This window comes from Trachemys scripta, chromosome 7 (assembly GCF_013100865.1).
Source record: "Trachemys scripta elegans isolate TJP31775 chromosome 7, CAS_Tse_1.0, whole genome shotgun sequence".
Taxonomy (NCBI): Eukaryota; Metazoa; Chordata; order Testudines; family Emydidae; genus Trachemys; species Trachemys scripta.
In genome coordinates, this window is record NC_048304.1 from 36944028 (window position 1) to 36967035 (window position 23008).

Here is a 23008-nt window from a genome sequence, read left to right on the forward strand (position 1 = left end):
CTCCCTGACCCTGCTCCCTACGCCCCCTCCCCAGTCCCCCCTGTACCCCCCCCCCTCAATCCACTGCCCTCAGCCCCCACCCTGACCCTGTTCCCTCTGCCTCCCCCACAGTCCCTCCCCTCCCCCATCATCTCACCAGACCCACTGCCCTCAGCCCCACCCTGACCCTATTCCCTCTGCCTCCCCCGCAGTGTCCCTCTTGTGCCCCCCACCCTCAATCCACTGCCCTCAGTCCCTGACCCTGTTCCAACAGCCTCCCCCACAGTCCCTCCCCTCCCTTTCCCTCCCCCCATCATCTCACCCTGCATGGATGTGGAAATCTGTCCCGGATTCCAGGCTGTCGTTAGCCCCTGGGGCAAAAGATCAGCAAAGGTTTCCAAAGGGAAGTTTGCAGCCTTTGCTCAGACCCAAACATTTTCACTTAAATAAATAAATAAATACCCAAACCCATCCTGACACCCATCTGCTCTGTCCAGATTTGCTGTTATCCCTGTTGAGGCCAAAGTAGTTTGAAAAATTAAAAATCCTTGACACCATTGTGTTGCTTCCCCCTGTGTTGCTCGTTAATCTGATGGACCTGCCGATAATGAATAAAGATGAATGCCCTGGGAGCAATGTGTCAGGCAGACAGTTTGTGAAGTAGGAATGTGAATGCTGAAGCCCTCACAAAATGCAGAGGCTTTTCTTAACCTGAGAACTGAAAAAGAGCCAGATACCCTGCATGGGTTTGAAAGTGACAAGAGCCTAGCGACTGACCAGAGCAGCATCAGGTTTGAAGTGATGAGGAGGGTCTGTGTCATGAAGTCTGCATTTCCACTGAGGACTCTTCCATTGCCAGGGTAGCACTGGCGCAGGTCTGCCGCCCGGCACAGCAATGCTGAGAGGTGCCAGTGTAGACCCAACCCACTGCCCTCAGCCCCCACCCTGACCCTGTTCCCTCAGCCTCCCCCGCAGTCCCCCCTGTACCTCCCACCCCGAACCCACTGCCCTCAGTCCCTGCCCTACCCCAAATCTCTTCTTCAGCCTCTCCCGTCATTCCATCCCCATCGCTCCCCTTGCTGTCCCACCTCCTCAACTTCCCCCCATTCCAGTCCTGCTCCCCTCTCTCATCCCCTCCAGACCCTGTCCCTCTCCCCAACCCCCCGACCCTCCCCAGCCCAGCCCCATTGTCTCCCCCGCCCCGCCCCACTCTACACAGCTCTCTACCCTGTCCCATTCATGCTCCCCTCAGCCCCTACCCTGCTCCCCCCATCCCAGTCCTGTCCCATCCCCCTCAGCCCCCCTGACTCCCCCAGTCCCAGTCCTGTCCCCCTCAGTTCCTCCACCCTGCTTCCCCTGGTCCATCCCCACACACCCACTGACTTCCTCGACCTCCCTCCCCCCAATCCCACTGCCTGGACTCACCCCCATCCCACTCAGAACATGCAGGAAAAAGAAGCAATGGGCTTAAATTGTAGCAAGGGAGATTTAGGTTAAACATTAGGAAAAACTTCCTAACTGTAAAGGTAGTTAAGCACTGGACAAATTACCTAGAGAGGTTATGGAATAGCAGTCATTGGAGTTTTTTAAGAGGTTAGACAAACACCTGTCAAGGATGGTCTAGTTTGTTATTACTCAGTCCTGTCTCAGTGCAGGGGTTTGACTAGATGACCTATTGATGTCCCTTCCAGTCCTACTTTGCTGTGATTCACACTGAATTGCCTTGTGCCACTGTCTAGTAGTAGTGGCACACAGTTCTCTGACATGCAGGTTTATAAAATTGTAGTTAATATACAGTTTAGAGCATAGCAGTTTTAAAGCTCTGCGTGTTCAGACCAACTGAGCTGAAAATTGTGATCTATAGTATTCAAAACTATTAAGATGTGGGCTGAAATAAAATCAGCATGAATTGCTCAACAATATCAGTGGAATCAGCATTGCGCTGCTATATATTGTAAAACATTACAGTGAAATCTTGCAAGTATTACATAGCACGCCGCCTTGCCCAGGTGGTAACTAAGCATAACATCTTCCTGTTTCAACATTCTTAACTTGTATCCCATAGCTCCTAAAAGTTGTTGTTGTTTTTTTTCAAACACTGAATACTGCTAAGTTATGAGTTTTAACAGGTTTTTTTTTTCTTTTAAACCACAGCAATTTTATTCTAAAATTGTTTTCCAAATATTCTTAAACTCCCAGTTTATCCCCCACTGATGTTTATTGTGAAAAGTATTGCAGGTCTAATAATAATATTTGGCACTTTTGTAATTCACTGTCCAACATGTGTTTTGTGCCCTCCTCTGGTGGATTTTTAGAGGATAACTGTATAGCTACCAGCTAAGGGAGTTATATCTTGAACTCAAGTAGTAGAAGCTCATGCTTTTAAGTCTGGATGGCTCGGGTTCAATCTCTGGTGACTAGCTATGATGGAGGTTGCTACACTTATAATCCCTTTAATCAGAGGTTCTGAATATGCTTTGTTGTAGGCAGAGCTAGCCTATAGTTAAGCAACCAAAAATTTAAAATGGGAAGTGTTGAAATGTTGGGAAGCCTTATAATTTTGCCAGTCTGGAACGAACATCCCATCTGAGGGATGGGGGCGGGGAGAAAGGAGAGTGAGACAGGACCAGGAAACTGGGACAAGGAATCCAGAGCAGTAGTGGGGGGCAGTTGAAATCAGATGAGGAGCTGGGGCGGGTTAGACAGCAATAGGATAGACATAGACTGGAGGGGACAGGGAAGAAGGGTCTTTGACTATTAGAGACCACTCCATTCAGGAGCCTGGAATAGACCCAGGATTCCTGAGTTTCACAGTTCCTCTTCTGTCAGCAGATATTTGTGAAACCCAGTGGCAAAAAAAGTGTCTCATCCCCCTATTGAGCTGATCTATCACATATAGGATGACAACCTACTGCCTCTGCCATCACTTACTCCATTAGCTCAAGTGGCGAAAGTCTGTGCAGTGGATCTAAAGGTTCATCAGCAGGGTTGAAGCCATGCGAGTTACACGATGATTCCACGTGCCAGAATTTCTGGGGCAGTTCAGTTTTGATTTTTACAAAAAAACCTGGGGAAATGCATACAGAAATAAGGTGACCAGATGCCTAAATAGGGGAATCTCAAGCAGGATAGAGAGGTTATTTTATCTCTGTATTTGGCACTGGTGCAAAAAAAATTTTTTTTCTCTTACTTAATTGGCCTCTCAGAGTTGGTAAGACAACTCCCACCTGTTCATGCTCTCTGTATGCGTGTATATATATCCCCTCAATATATGTTCCACTCTATATGCATCCGAAGAAGTGGGCAATAGCTCACAAAAGCTTATGCTCTAATAAATTTGTTAGTCTCTAAGGTGCCACAAGTACTCCTGTTCTTTTTGCTGGAATACTGTGTCCAGTTCTGGGGTGCACAATTTAAGAAGGATATTGATACATTGGAGAGTGTTCAGAGAAGAGTCACAAGACTGATTAAAGGATTATAAAACATGCCTTATAGTGATTGACTCAAGGACCTCAATCTATTTAGCTTAACAAAAAGAAGGTTAAGAAATGACTTGGTTATAGACTGTAAGTATCTACATGGGGAACAAATAGTTAATAATGGGCACTTCAGTCTAGCAGAGAAAGGTAGAGCAGCTATACAAATTCAGCTATACAAATTGGAACTTGCAGCTATACAAATTCAGACTGGGTATAAGGCATACCTTTTCAATGGTAAGAGTAATTAACGATTAACAATATACTAAGGGTTATGGTGTTTATCTAAAAAGTTTTTCTAAAAGCTATCCTCTCGGAATTATTTTGGGAAAGTTCTGTGTCTGTGCTATACAGGCGGTGAGACCAGGTGATCACCGGATCCCTTCTGGCTTTATAATCTCAGAACTAGGTACATCGATTCACATGCAAAATTATCATTGAATTCAATAGGTGTCCTCGCCCTGTGGCTTGTGGTGCGGGCTGCAACAGGGGCCGTACAACCCCCACTCGCAGCTTCCTAGGGCCCCCTCTCGCAGCTTCCTAGGGCCCCGTCTCATGGCTCTGTGCACCTGTGTCTGTCATTGTCGTCCTCTCCCCTCCCCCCGCCCCGCTCGCCCAATGTGTCCTGATATTTCACTCTTGCGATCTGGTCACCCTATTCTTACAAGTGTTTAAAAGAGAATTGTGGGGGGTTGGTTTGCTTAGATAATATAAGAGTTTCAAAACTACTTTGGGTTATCGAGTTCATGAAAGCAAAAGATTTTCTTAAATAGGTCAAAGTTGGCATTGCAGCATTACCTGGATTTAAAGCGCCAAGCTTATAAGTCTTTTCTCAGTATTCAAATCAGCTGGAAATTGAAACAAATGGCTTTTGTTTATATTTGTTGCTTTCACTATAGTTTAGAAGAAAGGTTTTCATGCCCTTGTTTTTCTGTGGTATGGTTGTCACATTAGCCGCATTTAGATCTCTCTTTCTCTCTCTCTCTCTGATCAATCTAGGATTTCATTAAGAAAACAGGACCAGCATTTAGACTTATTTATATTTCCAATATATCCATAATTCAGAATGGATAAGATGAGTTTTAAGCAGGTCTGTCATCCCACTCTGGTCACTTTTCATTATACAGGGCTTTTGGATTGCTGTAGCTATTTTAGAAAAAAGAAAATAAAAGTGTTGTGCTGTATCTACACCTGGGCACATGTAGATACCCAAATAATTTCTTGTTCAAAAATTAAAGACTTCACCAGAATTCATGCCTTCAGTATCTTTGAATTAATAATTTGTATTGCAAGCTACTTTAAAGGAAACTGATACCTTCTCTAGATTCTGAAGCAAAAAGTTATTAAAAGCAAAACCAATCCAACCTCAGCCTTTAATAAGTTTACTGAAAGAAAGCAATATCAATTCAATTTTTACCCTGTCAAATGAGACATTTTCCTACTGGGGTTATTAAGGCTGGTCACATTTTAAGATATCAAAGAACAGTCTGTCCAAGTTCTATACTTACATATGTATAATTTCCATTCTATATTATTTTTATGTAAAAGGCACTCTAACATGAGGTTAGAGATAGATAGAATAAATCCATTAGATAATTTCTATTTGTCTGCCAACTCCAATGCTTTGCCTAGGTGGAAGAAGTGGATGAGGCTTTTTTCAGCAACTAACAAAATCATCCAAAGCCCAAGATTTGGTGGTGATGGGGGACTTCAGCTATCCGGATATATGTTGGGAGAATAACACAGCGGGGCACAGACTATCCAACAAATTCTTGGACTGCATTGGGGACAACTTTTTATTTCAGAAGGTTGAAAAAGCTACTAGGGGGGAAGCTGTTCTAGACTTGATTTTAACAAATAGGGAGGAACTCGTTGAGAATGTGAAAGTAGAAGGCAGCCTGGGTGAAAGTGATCATGAAATCATAGAGTTTGCAATTCTAAGGAAGGGTAGAAGGGAGAACAGCAAAATAGAGACAATGGATTTCAGGAAGGCAGATTTTGGGAAGCTCAGAGAGCTGATGGGTAAAGTCCCATGGGAATCAAGACTGAGGGGAAAAACAACTGAGGAGAGTTGGCAGTTTTTCAAAGGGACACTATTAAGGGCCCAAAAGCAAGCTATTCCGCTGGTTAGGAAAGATAGAAAATGTGGCAAAAGACCACCTTGGCTTAACCACGAGATCTTGCATGATCTAAAAAATAAAAAGGAGTCATATAAAAAATGGAAACTAGGACAGATTACAAAGGATGAATATAGGCAAACAACACAGGAATGCAGGGGCAAGATTAGAAAGGCAAAGGCACAAAATGAGCTCAAACTAGCTACGGGAATAAAAGGAAACAAGAAGACTTTTTATCAATACATTAGAAGCAAGAGGAAGACCAAAGACAGGGTAGGTCCACTGCTTAGTGAAGAGGGAGAAACAGTAACAGGAAACTTGGAAATGGCAGAGATGCTTAATGACTTCTTTGTTTCGGTCTTCGCCGAGAAGTCTGAAGGAATGCCTAACATAGTGAATGCTAATGGGAAGGGGGTAGGTTTAGCGGATAAAATAAAAAAAGAACAAGTTAAAAATCACTTAGAAAAGTTAGATGCCTGCAAGTCACCCGGGCCTGATGAAATGCATCCTAGAATACTCAAGGAGCTAATAGAGGAGGTATCTGAGCCTCTAGCTATTATCTTTGGAAAGTCATGGGAGACGGGAGAGATTCCAGAAGACTGGAAAAGGGCAAATATAGTGCCCATCTATAAAAAGGGAAATAAAAACAACCCAGGTAACTACAGACCAGTTAGTTTAACTTCTGTGCCAGGGAAGATAATGGAGCAAGTAATTAAGGAAATCATCTGCAAACACTTGGAAGGTGGTAAGGTGATAGGGAACAGCCAGCATGGATTTGTGAAGAACAAATCATGTCAAACCAATCTGATAGCTTTCTTTGATAGGATAACGAGCCTTGTGGATAAGGGTGAAGCGGTGGATGTGGTATACCTAGACTTTAGCAAGGCATTTGATACGGTCTCGCATGATATTCTTATCGATAAACTAGGCAAATACAAATTAGATGGGGCTACTATAAGGTGGGTGCATAACTGGCTGGATAACCGTACTCAGAGAGTTGTTATTAATGGTTCCCAATCCTGCTGGAAAGGCGTAATGAGTGGGGTTCCGCAGGGGTCTGTTTTGGGACCGGCTCTGTTCAATATCTTCATCAACGACTTAGATATTGGCATAGAAAGTACGCTTATTAAGTTTGCGGATGATACCAAACTGGGAGGGATTGCAACTACTTTGGAGGACAGGGTCATAATTCAAAATGATCTGGACAAATTGGAGAAATGGGCTGAGGTAAACAGGATGAAGTTTAACAAAGACAAATGCAAAGTGCTCCACTTAGGAAGGAAAAATCAATTTCACACATACAGAATGGGAAAAGACTGTCTAGGAAGGAGTACGGCAGAAAGGGATCTAGGGGTTATAGTGGACCACAAGCTAAATATGAGTCAACAGTGTGATGCTGTTGCAAAAAAAGCAAACATGATTCTGGGATGCATTAACAGGTGTGTTGTGAGCAAGACACGAGAAGTCATTCTTCCGCTCTACTCTGCTCTGGTTAGGCCTCAGCTGGAGTATTGTGTCCAGTTCTGGGCGCCGCATTTTAAAAAAGATGTCGAGAAATTGGAAAGGGTCCAAAGAAGAGCAACAAGAATGATTAAAGGTCTTGAGAACATGACCTATGAAGGAAGGCTGAAAGAACTGGGTTTGTTTAGTTTGGAAAAGAGAAGACTGAGAGGGGACATGATAGCAGTTTTCAGGTATCTAAAAGGGTGTCATAAGGAGGAGGGAGAGAACTTGTTCACCTTAGCCTCTAAGGATAGAACCAGAAACAATGGGTTTAAACTGCAGCAAGGGAGGTCTAGGTTGGACATTAGGAAAAAGTTCCTAACTGTCAGGGTGGTTAAACACTGGAATAAATTGCCTAGGGAGGTTGTGGAATCTCCATCTCTGGAGATATTTAAGAGTAGGTTAGATAAATGTCTATCAGGGATGGTCTAGACAGTATTTGGTCCTGCCATGCGGGCAGGGGACTGGACTCGATGACCTCTCGAGGTCCCTTCCAGTCCTATAATCTATGAATCTATGAATAATTTAGTTTTAAATTGCTTTTGTGTTGGGCTTCCAACATTCACCTGCAAAGTAAGTTCTATAGTCTAATACAGTAGATCTCATCTTCTTTTTTGGGGTGGGGGTGGGGGTGGAGAAAGGGGACAGGGAAGGTCTGAGTGTACAATAAAAAGAAAACTGTCACCTATTAACAGCACATCCCTCTCCCCAGATAAGTATTCAGGGCACTATACAATCAAAATTATTTTCTTGAAATCTCACATTTAATCAGTGGATTTCCACATAGAAGGAAGGGGAAAAGAAAAGTTCTAATTAGGGGTTGAAATATCGTCATAATTAGAGATGGTTCCAATACACAACGTTTAGATCTGGATTTCCCCAACAGTGCAAAGGAGTTTGGATCTGAAATTCCAGTTAGATCCCTTGATTGGCCATATTTTAAAAAAACAAACAAACTGGGGGATGTGTAAAGAGAGGATGGATGGGACCAAGATGGATGTTAGGTGGGAGCCAGCTCCAAACAACAGGGACTGTCACAGCAAAGGGATAACTACCTGCCAACCTAAGACATGATGGTGGTATCCCCCAAAAAGTGAGCTCTGAGCCATGTCAGAGCACAGATAAGCACAATTTGTAGTTTTGTATTCATTTTACATCTTAAAACAATAAGCTCTTACAGATGGATGCATGAATTCATGCATAAAGTATGTAAAAGAGTAGTGATGGGCCAAAAAAAGAGAATTTCTAATCCACACCCTTCAAATTCTCACATCAGAACCCAGCCCTAACGTACCAATTCTGGTCAGATCCATAACAGAAAGGAACCAAATGGGATGTAGCTAAAAATCTCTGGAGATAACTTCTTAAAGTCAACTTACACCATTCAAGATGGCAAAAGTCAGCATTTGTAATCTCACATGATTTCAACACCAAATTCAAACCCTAGCCCTGAACCTAAATCAAAAACCCTAACCTAAAACTAACCTGGATCTAGCCACCACTTGGGCCATCTCTATTCAAGAGCTTTTGGCAGTAATATTTTGTATAATAAAGCACAAAGTGAGAGTGGCAAGGACTCACCACACTCTTTCATAAATGTATTAGTATTAATCAGGTTAAGACAGAATGGCATTATGGGAACTGTAGGGCATGAAAAAAGTCTTCCAGGAAACTCAAGATTTTCTGCTGACTGTAAAGCAGGATGAAGTGGGGACAATTTTATATTCTAGCTTTACATTTAGAACCCTGATAACTAATCAGTTGTTTTTAAATATATATGTTTTTGTCCTTTATTTAGTGAAAACATAACCACCATGAAGATCCCCACTGCTGCAGGATTTGTTACATTAATGCTGTTCTGTTTAGTCCATGCGGAAATCTGCCCTCTGTCCTGCATCTGTAAGCCACTCGGAGAAATGAAGGGCTGGCTAGTAGACTGCAGCTCAAAGGGACTAAAGGAAGTGCCTGCCCTATCTGTCAGCACCAGGAAACTTTATCTACAGAATAACAGCATGACCACAGTTCGTGCTGGCGCATTTGACAACTTACATAAGCTAGAGGAAGTGAATGTGTCCGACAATCCCTGGAATTGTGACTGTGACATTCTGTATCTCAAACTCTGGCTGGAGGACTTCTCCGAATCTTCTATTGCTAACGTTATCTGTGCAACCCCAGCTTCCAATGAGAGGAAGCCTTTGAGCCAGTTGAGTGGGAATGAGCTGGACAGCTGCAGGAAATCCCTCCCAATTAAATGCCTCGATTTCTTTTGGCGAGACCTCGCTTTGATCACTTTTGCAGTACTTGTACTAATTTTAACATTATGTGCCCTGAAGTTCTCCAGAAAGCTAGCCTACCAGGTTACCACAAGAGATTATTATTCTGCTGTCTCGCGGCTGCGGAAGTATAACCTAGAAAATTACATGTCATAATGAGATGTTGCTGTCACCAATAGCTCTTCACAGAAATGCCAAACTAACCTAATACAAAGGATACCCGTCTTAGCTATTACTGGCTATGTGAGTGTAAGTGTACTCGAGATGGGTCCCGCGTCACAAAGTTTGGGGGCGGGAGAAGTTTGTATAAAGATCCAGTATTCAGATCCAAGGTTTTGGTTGGAGGCCACCTCTAAAATGCACTTAAATTTAACTTACTGGCAAGTCAGCATAAGTTATTTTAATATTACATTCTCTAAATATCTAAGGAAAGTAGTTAGGAAATTTTACTTGTCTGGTCTTGTGATTTTTGAAGAATTAATTTCCCATTTTTACCAATGAAATCCCAGCTCTTCTAGCACAAGGCTATTTACAGTCTACTGCCAGCTAGTTTCTGGTGGATTTTGATTGCACTATTGTTACTAATTTAGACTCTGATCCTACAGCTGACTGCACCCCATCATGCAGGTGGAGTCCTATTGACTTCAACAGCTGCACACTTGCACCTGCAGAGGAGAGGGCTGAATTTGACAGCATGCAGAGGTTCCCTTGGCAGCAGAACCAGTGTGGCTATTGGGACCAGCCCTTGGATTTATCCCTTAATAAATATGATTTTAAGCTTCCTGAAAATTAATGTGCATCCTTTAAGGAGTCCTTTTATATACTACTGAATTTCCTAGGAAACACTTGAGAAAAATTGTTCTCTGTGTGTGATATTTAAATAAAGGATGTTTCTTACGCATTCACACTTATCGAAGTCTGTTGCATAATTACATGGGACAACCACAGATGTTGGTTAAACATCCTGCAAAATTTCTGGGTTGTTTTTTTGGGGGCCACAAATTACTAGGATTTTTACAGAAACCATGACAAGATCTCTTTCTCTCTGGGGAGTAAAATATCTCCTCAGAGGAAAATTACAGGAGCAGCTAAAGCTTCTAACTTCTCCCCAACCTGAACTATTTATAAGGGCCCCAGCCATGAGACTTTATGCTGTGATCTTCTCAGATCTGTCATGTTAGGCTGGGTCAATACTTAGATTGGAGAACTCTGAATAACTCCTAGAAGAAACACAGTATGTGACACACTTCACACACAGTTCCTGCTAACCCAAAGCCCTAGCATAGGGCTGGAGGAGGTTCTCTGCTTCTAGAGCGTCTCTTTTTTGGATGCAACATAGCACTGACGTCCCTATTGCATGATTGCATGGCCCTTTTTGAAAGAGCCGAAGGAATTTTCTTGCAGGTACCTGTGCAAGTTATTTGTTAAAATGCCTCAGGTTCCTGGCTGAAGCTGGTTGCTGTTCAGCTTCCAGGATTCAAGTAAGCTTGCTATGACTGTTTATCGTAATTGCTCTAAGAAGAGCTAGGCCTCCAGCCTCAAACACACACAGCAGTGCTAGTAGAGCAATAAGGGGCCATTACCTGTCCGTGCACACGACTGATGAGCCACACTGATCTAGGAGCTTGGAGCTGAGCTGAACCACCTGCAGCAGCCTCCCTCTCTTTCCCAACCTCCCTGTCCACTCAGCCCAGAATTTGCAACCAGGGGCCCCCCTACAAGTCAGGTGTGGAAAACATCCCGATTAACTGAGTCTCCTCCCTCCCCAGGCCTCAAGGGGGGCAGCCCTCAACCAATTACTTCATCTCCCAGGACTCAGGAAGCCTACTTCTTACCTGACCCCTGAACATAGGCCTCAGGGGACACAGCACACCTCACCTGAGAGGCATAGGATCTACCCCTCCAGTCCACAGGAGATCCTCTTTTCACCCAGCTGCCCTCCTTCAGATCAGAAGGGACTCAAACTCCAACCCCTCAGGCCACAAGTTACCTACTGTCCATCCAACCCCCTGCCCATAAAAAATCAAAAAAGTGACCTGCTCCTCCCCTGCCAAGAGTAGCCACTCCCCACTCAATCATCACAGATCCAGAAGCGACACGATGACACCCCCTCCATCTGACACCAATTCTAACTCAAGGAAGAGCACACAAGGTACAGGAGCTGCTGAGAGGAGTGTCCAAGAGGTGCTGGTGGTTTCTTGTTAGGGGAGAGAGAAGCACAGTGGGTGTGAGTGACTATTGAACGGCACAGGGACTTAAACTGAAGGAAGGGAAAGCAAGGTGATTTATGGTGGGAGAGAGGGGAAAATGTGGTGGAGAGCAGCAAAAGAGAAACCACAGCAGAGAGGTTTTTAGGAAGCCTCCTCACAATTTTGGCAGCACATTTCTGAAGTAGGTGCATGCTAACCCTGGTGTCCTGGCCAAATTCCAACAGTGTCAATCACCTTCCACCCAGCTAACTTCCCCCGATCTTTCAATTCTATATTGTCTTCTTCACTGCTTTTCCTCAGTGCACCATACGGTTTGATGTTAAATCTTCCAGCTGCAATGAGGGGACTACAATCAATGGTGCCCTTATCTACCCAGCCAGGATGTTGCATGACTTATAGAGGCTTGACCATTCTCAGGTGAAAAACCAGGGCCAAATTCTGGCTCCAGATTCATGTGTACATTTCAGTGAGAGCTGCACACACAAATCCAATATTACAATTTGGCTATCATTGTTAAATTGGGCACATACACATTACCTCTACAAGAGAGAATCTCAAGGAAACAGACACCAGTATTATGCTTATGTAGCTCAAGGACTGTTTTCTCTGCACCTTAAAATTCAGCTGCCATTTTGTGAGGGAGTGTTAATGCAGCCCATTGCAGAGGAAGTATTCTCTCATGGAGACTCCCCTATTGATTCCCTTCATCTAAAACATAAATTATTCAGACTGAAGCACATGATTGCCTTTTGTGCATGGAAAGGCAAATATGTATTTTTGTACAAAAATGGTGACATTCTGCCCTATGAAACCCCACTACAATGAATGGGTGAAATAGAATTGTAGTACAGAGGTGGGAAAACTACGGCTCATGGGCCACATCCAGCCCGCAGGACCCTCCTGCCCGACCTCTGAGCTCCTGGCCTGGGAGGCTAGCCCCTGGCCCCTCCCCTGCTGTTCCCCCTCCCCCGCAACCTCAGCGCACTGCGCCGCCGGCACAATGCTCTGCACGGCTGGGCAACGCAGCTTCAGAGCCAGGGCCTGACCCGGTGCTCTGTGCTGCATGGTGGTGTGGCTGGCTCCAGCCACAACTGCACCACCAGCCACCGGTGCTCCAGGTAGCGCAGTAAGGGGGCAGGGAGCAGGGAGGGTTGGACAGAGGGCAGGGGAGTTTGGGGTGGTGTTCAGGAGGTGGGGTTATGGATAGGGGTCAGGACGGTCAGAGGGCGGGGAACAGGCGGGTTGAATGGGTGCAGGAGTTCCAGGGGGCAGTCAGGAAGGAGGGGGGGTTGGGTTGGGGTTCTGGGGGCGGTCAGGGGACAGGGAATGGGGGGGGTGAATGGGGCAGGGGTCCTGGGGGGGCCATCAGGGAACAGGCGGGGTTGGATGGGGCAGGACTCCTGGGCGGGGGGAGTCAGGGGGCAAGAAGCAGGGGGGTATAGGAGGCAGGGGCCGGGCCATGCTTGGCTGTTTGGGGAGGCACAGCCTCCCCTAACCGGCCCTCCATACACTTTCCGAAACCCGATGCAGCCCTCAGGCCAAAAAGTTTGCCCGCCCCGATGTAGAACGTGACTCCTTACATACAGTTAAGGAACAGGGAAGTTTTACTAGATTCAACTATCATGTACAGTAACTCCTCACTTAAAGTCGTCCCGCTTAACGTTGTTTCATTGTTACGTTGCTGATCAATTAGAGAACATACCCATTTAAAGTTGTGCAATGCTCCAGTCTTACGTTGTTTGGCTGCCTGCTTTCTCCACAGCTGGCAGCCTCCCTACGTCCCCCTCCCCCCCAGCGCCTCCCGCCCGCCGGCAGACCCCGCGGATCAGCGCCTTCGCCCTCCTCCCCCCGCCTCCTGCCCATGGCAATCAGCTGGCTTGCGGTGTTTTGGAGGCAGGAGGGAGGAGCGAGGATTCGGCGCGCAGGCTCCCCCTCCCTCCTGCCTCCTGCCGGCAGCAATCAGCTGGCTTGTGGCATTCGGGAGGCAGGGGCGGGAGGGGGAGCCTGTGCGCCGAGTCCTCGCTCCTTCCCCCTCCCTCCTGCCTCCAAAACACCGCAAGCCAGCTGATTGCCCTGGGCAGGAGGGAGGCGGGAGGAGCGAGGACTCGGCGCACCTCCCCCCTCCCTCCCCTGCCTCCTGCCAACAGCAATCAGCTGGCTTGTGGCATTTTGGAGGCAGGAGGGAGGGGGGGAAGAGCGAGGACTCGGAGTGCAGGCTCCCCTTCCCTCCCCTGCCTCCCAAACGTGGTAAGCCAGCTGATTGCCCCGGGCAGGAGGGAGGGGGAGGAACGAGGACTCGGCGCACCTCCCCCCTCCCTCCCCTAAGCGGCAATCGGCTGTCTTGCCACGTTTAGAAGGGAAGGGAGGGACGGGGGAGGAGCCAGGACGCAGCGAGCGAAGTAAAGGTGGAGGAGGTGGGGAGAAGAGGCGGGTCAAGGGTGGGGGCTTGGGGGAAGGAGTGGAGTGGGTGGGCTGAAGGTTGAACCCCTGCCTCTGGTGCTTGCAGAGTAGGGGAAGCTGCCCTGGAACCTAACCCCCGCCATTTACATTAATTCTTATGGGGAAATTGGATTCGCGTAACATCGTTTCACTTCAAGTCGAATTTTTCAGGAACATAACTACAACGTTAAGTGGGGAGTTACTGTAGTCCCATGCATAGCTGGGAAGCTTACCTGTTACTCTCAACTAGTGAACCTCACCTTTGCAGGATTTTGTTTGTTAGAACATACACAGGAATGACCCAGTGACAAATAGGGTAGCTTCTACTTTGAGCCTGTAGAAGAGTGCATGCTGAATAAGGAGCACTGTAGATAAAAAGTTATCAACATACTATACAGTTTGCAAAAGGGTTGCTTCAGGAAGATGTGTTTCCTGGTCTCTGGCATTCTGAACCCAATAGTAAATGAGGAAAAGGGGAGAATAATTTCCGATGCAGCATTTCCATTCCACAAGGCAGAGTTCTGTTTATCACTTCTGAACCACCCCTGGCTTTTATCCAGAGAAACCCTGAAAAAGGGGCAGCTGACCTGAATGGTTATCAAGGTTGGAGAGTACTGTTAAATGCCTATCTGACCAGGTCACTGCTGTCTAAGTAAGTCACGTTCTGTACCCAGCTTTCCCCACAGCCAATCAAATCTATCAGTTACAGCCCATTCACAACAGACAGAAGCAAAAAATAAATAAATGCTACACCGGCCACCTACAATGGAACATACAGACCGATCCCAAGGCAGATTGTGAAAGGCCCAGAAGACAACAATGTCCTCTTCCACCATCTCATACTTTCAAGCATGCAAAGCAGTGAATATATCCACTTTCATATTTCTCTAGGAATCACAGTAAGTGGTGTACTATTTAAAAAGGAATTTACACTTTGTGCTTTAAGCTTAATACCACATACTTTTTCCCTGTATCTAAATAAAGAGGGAAGTAACTTAAGGTAGTGAATGAGTAGGAAAGACACCACCAGAGAAGGATGAGTCAGTATTTGTTCAAAGATAAGTGTCTAATCCATCTGTTATTATCCAGTCTATTTATAACAAGAAATCCCTGATCCAGGAGCCCTTCTTCATGCTTACTGCTTATCAAAAGTCAGCAACAGTTCTGTATCTGAAAGGGCTGGAGATTTTGGATCAGACAACAGGTGCTGGTATTAATAAGGAAGATTGTACATGTACAAGGTGCTATGCCTTTTAGACTCCCAAAGCATTAAGGTTGAGATGAGCTTATTGTTTAACAGCTAATCTTGTTGTACAGAAATACTGGAATGCAGCCACTGCTGGTGTGGATGGCACCAACCAACCAGTACATAGCATGCTGTGCAAAACAGCTTGTTCCTATAACACTTATGTGACTAGTCTCATTAAAATCAACACCTGTTCACATGAGTAAATGCTGAAGGATTGGACATCAAACTTCATCATTGTTATTCTGTTGCTTACAGGTAAGGAAACTAAATAGTTTATTCCCTGTCTCACAGATGTATCCCTAGGACTTAATATTTGTAGTTACTTGAAATCCTCAGACAAGCAGTACTACAGAAATGAAAAATTGTTTATCATATTAATAAGAGATGCAAGTTCATATTCACAAAAGGATCATAAAATAAGCCTTGGTAAACTTCAGAAAAGATAAAACCTTCAGTGAGGGAAAAGTTTACTATAAAGTATAATTGCTGGGATTCTGAGTAATTAAGAGGTTTGAGATTTGGTTTTAGATTTAACAAGACAAATGGCCTTATATAATATTAAAGCTGAGGGCAGTAAAAAAATATTGATCGTACTAAATATGTTCATAAGAAACAATTGTTCCCTGAACTACAATAAGCTGAGAATATGTTTATGTAACTGACAATTAAAATGTTGTGGTGGAAAATATTTTTTAGGCTTCACTTGAATAGGCGTATCTGCTAAATAAAAAAGCAGCCAAAAACATCCTCTTCTCTTAAATAACTGACAGGCTTACAATACTCATAAATCATATGCACGCAGAGTAATTTAACATGAATACCTTTAATTTACTTTAATGTTTTCATTTATTATGTGACATATAATTAGGTCCATGAAAGACTCACTTTTAATTTCATGCATGATAAGGTTTTGTTGCTTATTTCACCCACCAGAAGCTGGCTTCTGATGTATGTGGATTTGTGTTGCTCTTTCAGTAACAGGAGGTACCATCAAATGTGAAAAGTCCTCAGAACAAAGGAACACATTCCAACTGGTGTAATAGAGCCCTTCCACTCAAAGCAGGTGCAACACAAAATCATAGAAACATAGGGCTGGAAGGGACAACAACAAGTCATCTAGTCCAGCCTTCCTGTGCTGAGACAGGATCAAGTAAACCTAGACCATCCCTGACTGGTGTTTGTCCAACCTGTTCTTAAAAACCTTCAGTGAGAGATTCCACAACCTCCCTTGGAAGCTTGTTCCAGTGCTTAACAATCTTTATAGTTAGAAAGTTTTTCCTAATATTAATCTGCAACAAGGGAGATTTAGGTTAAGACCATGACTTCTTGTCCTACCTTCAGAGGACATGGAGAACAACTGATCACCTTTATAACAGCCCTTAATATATTTGAAGCCTGTAACAATCTAATGCCTAATATTAACACTTAATATATAGTGGCTGCAAACATACAGGTATTTGTTCAATGACTAGAACCCAGGACCTCAGCACTAAAAAAAAACCATCAACAGGCATCTGCCACCACTTTTGCTGAATAAGAATTCCTTTATCTGTAGGCAGCAGGCTGCTAGTATAATCAAATATGAATGGGTGTTTCATATTGCCCTCTGGTGGATCGAGAGGGAGGGAGGCAGGGAGACAGACAGACCATGCCAGTGAATTATACATGCAGGTGCTACAGAAGCAGCATTAACATATATACGTATTCTGGCTCAAGCCAGATATCCCTTTCACTTATCCTGGGCATGATTCTCCAGTGCCTTGCATCTTGTGTCATTTACATCAGTGCGAAGCGAGTGGTAGGATTTTACTCCCCATTTTCACAGCTATAAATAACTACACAAGGTAAAAGAACAGTAGAGAATCAGACCCTTTATTCCTAATAAAAAGGAGGACTCAAACTAAGCTATCAGTTTCTGGGGCAATCAAACTTTGGCATATTTTTTTCCAGTTAGCTCTTTGCATGGTTCCAGTCCATGTAACACCTGATTAGGCAGAGTTATATTAAGTCACAGAAGGAGATGTTCACACAGGGCTGGGGCTCTGCATTCAAAACCCCTTTTGTTTTAAAGAAAAGATACGTATATAGTACTATAGTGAGGTGCAAAGTGGACTGGGAAGTGGAGAGTTCAAGCACATGTAACCCTTCTGCCCCTCTGAGTTGGCAGCAACAAGGGCCGGGTTCAGTACCTAGGGGTTCCGTTTCAATAACGCAATGCAACACTGGCTCGAGCCCCCACCCAGTGACCTGGGACAATTACATACCACCCCCCGGGCACCTCTAGGAGGCAATACAAGACCCCTCTCACAAGCACGGAGTCTGAGTGTAGCAAAAAGCCTTTTAATAAAGGAGGGAAACAATGCGGCATTATGTTGGGTAAACAGCACAAACAGGATTCATAACACAAACCATGAGCAAAAGACCCACCTCCAAGTAAGTTTGACAGTGTCCTTTTCCCCTCAGGGTCTTAAGTCCAATCACCCCAAAGTCCAACAACCCAAAAGTCTCTGTCCCTGGTCAGTGCTGCCCCAGAGTTCAAAAGTTTATTTGCAGAGTTTTACCCCCCCCCCCCCGCCACACACAGCCTGGATGGAAATGGGGGAGGGGGGCACACAGGGTGTTAAGGGGCACCTTATGTGGTCCAGGGCCGACTGCCTCCTCTGTTCTACCAGCCGCTCCTCCAGCTGTCCCGTGAGCCGCTCCAGCTGTCCCCGCTCCGCTCGCTGTTCTGTGGGCCACTCCAACCATCCCACAAACTGCTCCACACTGCCAGCTACTCCACCCCAGTAGCCGTCCCATGAACCGCTCTAGCTGTCCCGCAAACTGCTCCACTCTGCCAGCCGCTTAGCAATATATCTTCAGGCTCCCCCACTAGTTAACACAGCACTCAGTGATCTCAGCTCAGTAATTTTAGCTCTTTTAGTGATTTCAGTTTGTAGTAGGGGAGCCCTAGAGTGCACCATTGGCCCAAAGTGAAGTCAGCTCAGCAGTCATAAGCTAGACTCTTAAGGGAATCAAAATTAGCTCTGTTATTCAATAGTGAAGAGAGGAGATAGTACAATTGGTAATCCAGATCCTCAAAATGGGCCCATACCATCAGGTACACTTACCTATCCCCAACCTCTCTCAATTCACTGGGTTTTGGAACCCATGTCCCTAGTCTAGCAAGTGCTACTTGGCTGATGGTGAGACCCTCTGTCATAAAACAGTTTCATTGTCCTTGATTCACATAATTAGGGTAACAACACTTTATTTCTCCTGCCCCAATAACAGAGAAACTGGGGATCACACAGCAGCCAAAGTGACCATTTTGGGCTGCCCTGGGCTCATGCTAGGCGGGGTGGGTGTGCCTATGCAAACAAGATCAGCCCCTGAAATTCTTTTCCACACTCGCCACAATTCACCATCAGATGTCAGGGTAGAGCTCATCCTGACTCTGCTTACACACACAAGATCCTCTCTCTCGAGGACCAGCAGACAGATTCTTTTGCAATATAACCCTGTGAGGGTATGAGAGCGCAAGGCTTAAGTTTGTTCCTACATGAGGGCAGCATGTTGAAGAGGTTCAGGATCCTCTCTTTACATGGTTGGTTGTACTGCTTGGAGAGAAATTTCTGCTCCATCATCTGAAGTGACCTATTCCTAATTTCAGGCCTATGGCTTTTAATAGCCTTCCTTGGCTGATTGACTAGTCTGGCCCTGAACAACATGGGAGTTACAAATCCTGCAGATATGCCTTGAGCACTAAATACATACATATAAATAATGTGCACTTTCATCTGTGTAGCTCAGAGCATTTCAATCATCATTGAGCTTCACAACACCTCAGAGATAGGGTAACACTAGTCCCATTTTGCAGATGGAGAAGCTGAGGCATATAGAGATTAAGAGCCTTCAAGTGAGTACTACATCTCCTGTTTAGTGACCTAAATTGAGACATTCTCTGCACTTGTAGAAATCAGGCTTAAGGGGCGTACCCAATGCCACTCAGAAGTCGATGGCAGAATCTGGAATAGACCCCAGGAGTTCAGACTCCCAAGCCCTACATAACATAGTAATGTATTTTACTAGCTAAGAAGGCAATAAGAATACCTCTTCTTCTACCTACAAAATACTCACTGATGGCCCAATCCTGCAGAGACAAGAGCACTCACCACCTTGCAAATCGGGCCTTTTACACACACACACACAAATATTCCAGAATTCAGAGTACAGAATATTTACATTTGTGTTGCTTAAAGGAAGCTATCTATTTATACAATTCAGTCACTGAACTGTAATGCAGAGGGATTTAGTCTGTTTTAAGTGAGAGGTTGAGATTTTCAAGTCAGCACATCCACAACATGTGCTAATTTAGTACTCCTAGCAGTTGCTGAATTGATGGCACTCGATACTGAAGTCCACCATGTATCACAGGACACATACAGTACAAGCTTCCCCTCTCTGCTCTACTAATATGCTCAACCTGATGTAAGGGGACCTCCTTACTAACATTCAGTGGGGGTGTTTTGGTTGGCTAGCTCACAGTACTAAAAGAATGGGGAAAGGCCAATGCTCCAGGTCAGCCTGACTGACAGGGCTGGCAGGCTAATCAGTGAGTAAGGAGGCCAGGGTGGGTCCCGTCCTCCGTGTGAGCAGGAATTGCCTGGGTCAGACAAAGTGGGGCCAAGCTAAGGAAAGAGCAGGGGCCCAAGCTGTGGGAACAGAGCTGTGCCAGCCAGAGGGGCCAGAAAAGCAGCCCAGGAAGCAGGTCAGAGCTGAGAGCAGAGTCTCGGAAGCGGCCCACAGAGCAGACCCCGTGCTGGGAGCAGGGTAAAGCCACAGAGCCAGAAACACAGCCCAGGGAGAGCAGATCCTGTGCTAGGAGCAGGGCTGCAGCCACAGAGCCAGAGACACAGCCCAGGGAGAGCAGATCCTGTGCTAAGCAGAACAGGGCTGCTGCCACAGACAGGGCCGGCTCCAGGCACCAGCCAAGTAAGCTGATGCTTGGGGTGACAGCTTGTAGGAGGCGGCATTCCGCCCAATCCTAGGGCGGCACAACCGCTTTTTGTTGTTGTTGTTCTTCTACTCCGGCTGCCCTGTAGGGGGCAGCAGCGTGGAGGACGGGAGCACCCTGCAGCAAGCCCGGCAGCGCAGTCCGCGTCCTTCTCTCCCAGCCGACTGGAGCGGTGTGGAGCCCTCCCGGCAGGTGGCACGGTGGGAGGGACCACGTGGCAGCGCCCCGCTGAAGCCCTGGCCACCCCCCCTTCTCTCTCTCCCTTCACTCCCTCCTCCTCCCCCTGCTAGCCGGGGCACATCTGCAGCCTGGCTCCGTTTTTTTTTTTAGCTTTGCTGTTCTGGCTGCCGCGGTTGTTTTTTTTGTTTGTTTTTTTTTTTTGCTTGGGGCGGCCAGAAAGCCAGAGCTGGCCCTGGACACAGAGCCAGAGACACAGCCCAGGGAGAGCAGATCCTGTGCTGAGAGCAGGACTGCAGCCACAGAGCCAGAGGGGGCTGGAGGCAGAGCAGCAGCGTCAGTGCAGAGGCAGAGTAGAGCTGGAGCTAGAACAGTGGAGCTGGGGCTGGAGCTGGAGCAGTCTGAAGCCTGGTGCAGTGAGCAACTGGGGCCAGCCAATGGGGGGACCCTGGGCAAAGGGCCCAGCACAGAGAGACACCCACAGCCAATGGTCCTTGCAGGCCAGACCAGGAGAGGGAACTTATCCCGATGGGGGGCTGACGCTGGGAAGAAGGGTCCCTCCACCCAAAGCCTGAAGGTGTGTGTCCACCACTAGAGCAAGTGTCCAACCCACAGTATCCCTACAGCACAACCAGGGCCTGAGAAGGAGGCCTGGGACCTACAAGGAACAGACTGTGAAGTGCCCTGACATTCCAGAGACACTGTTTGTAATGTTCCCTGCCACATAGCAGGGTGATGTGTTTTCCTTTAACCTTTCCCATTTCTCCTTATTCTTTTTTAAAATAATTGTTGATTAAATAACTTGTATTTGCTTTAAATTGTATGAAATGATCAATGGGTCAGGGAAGTGTCCAGTGCAGAGAGAGCACCCCGGAGTGGGCACACCCTAACCCCTGTCCTAGGTGACCACAGCAGGGTTAGGGGGTGAGCCCCCCAGGAATCCTGGGCCCAGCCTTGTTGAGGTTACGAGGACTCTGCCAGACAGGAGAGTGGAAGGGGAGTCCTCAAGGACAGGGAAGCCTCTGGGTAAAGGAAGTGGGAGCGAGGGCTCAGATCCTTCCACTACTACCTCACCGGGCTAGTGCAGAAGCCAGGAAAGTTTCCCACAATAGCGGGACCATTCCCCCGCTTGCAGTGACTTGGAGAGTCTGCTGTAATAAATAGTTAGGCCTACAAATGTATCCTAATTGTGATCTCAACTGTAAGGAGGGAGTGAAAATTCATAATGTCATGTAACCCTTCTGCCCATCTAAGTTGGCAGCAACAAGGGCCGGGTTCTGTATCTAGGGGTTCCGTTTCAATAACGCAATGCAAAACCGGCTCGAGCCCCCACCCAGTGACCTGGGACAATTACATACCACCCCCTGGGCGCCTCTAAGTGGCAATACTTCCCCTCTCGCAAGCACGGAGTCTGAGTGTAACAGAAAATGTTTAATAACATGAGGTAAACAACATCAGCATTAAATTGGAAAAACACCAGAACTAGAGTTCTTAGACCAAACCATGAGCGAAGACCCACCCCAGCAAATTGGGCCGTGTCCTCTCCCATTGGTTCTTGAAACCAGCGACCCAAGAATCACCAAAGTCCCAAAAGTCCACCCATCCCAAAGTCTCTTGGGTCCAGCAACCCAAGAATCACAAAAGTCCCAAAAGTCCGACAACCCCCCAAAGTCTCTGTCCATGATCAGTGCAGCCCCAGAGTTCAAAAGGGGGGGGTGAGCAGGGTGTTAAGGGGCACCTTACATGATCCGAGGCCAACCAGCTGCTTCTCCGTGGGGTTCCACCGCAGCCTTCACCACGAACTGCTCCATTCCACCCGCAGTCCCACTCCTGCCGTCCCACGAACTGCTCTGGCAGCTGCTCCGCTCCGCTCACCGACCTGTGAGCCGCTCCGCTCCAGCCGTCCCTTGGGCTGCTCCCACAAGGCTCTGCTCTGCTCTGCTAGCTGCTCCTCCAGCCGTTCCGCTCACCAACCTGTGAGCCGCTCCGCTCACCCCAGCTAAGCTAAGTTAGCTTAGCATAGCTTCAGGCTCCCTCACTAGTTAACACAGCCTCAGTGATCTCAGCTCTTAAATAGCTTTAGCTCTTTTGTGATTTCAGCTAGTAGTAGGGGAGCCCCAGTGCAGGTACACTATTGGCCCAAAGTGAACTCAGCTCAGCAGTCTGTAACTAGACTCCTAAGGGAATCAAAGTTAGCTCTGACATTCAACAGTGGAGAGAGGAGGAGGTGCAATTGGTGTTTCAGGCCCACAAAAGGGACCCACACCACCAGGTACCAATACCTGTCCCCATCCTCTCTCAATTCACTGGGTTTTGTAACCCATGCCCCTTGACAAGCAAATGCTACCTAGGTAATGGTGAATGACTCACTCAGTCCTTCTGTCATACAACAGTTCCACTGGCCTTGATTCACAGAATCAGGGTAACAAAACTTTATTCTTCCTGCCCCAATAACAGAGAAACTGGGGATCCCACACCAGCCAAAGTAACCACTTTGAGTTGCTGTGGTTTCATGCCAGGCGAGTGGGTGTGCCTATGCAAACAAGATCAGCCCCTGGAGTTCTTTTCCACACTCGCCATAATTCACCA

The 23008-nt window shown here is 46.4% G+C and overlaps 1 protein-coding gene across 1 annotated transcript in view; it reads left to right on the forward strand.

The window, feature by feature from the left end:
- The window catches only part of GP9 (glycoprotein IX platelet), a 10761-nt gene extending 514 nt beyond the window's left edge, over positions 1-10247 (forward strand). Inside the window, exon 2 of the mRNA XM_034777752.1 lies at positions 8874-10247. Coding sequence (XP_034633643.1) covers positions 8874-9504 — 631 coding nt within the window. The 3' untranslated portion in view covers positions 9505-10247. The remainder of the gene's footprint in view (positions 1-8873) is intronic.
- Positions 10248-23008: the final 12761 nt, after the last annotated feature.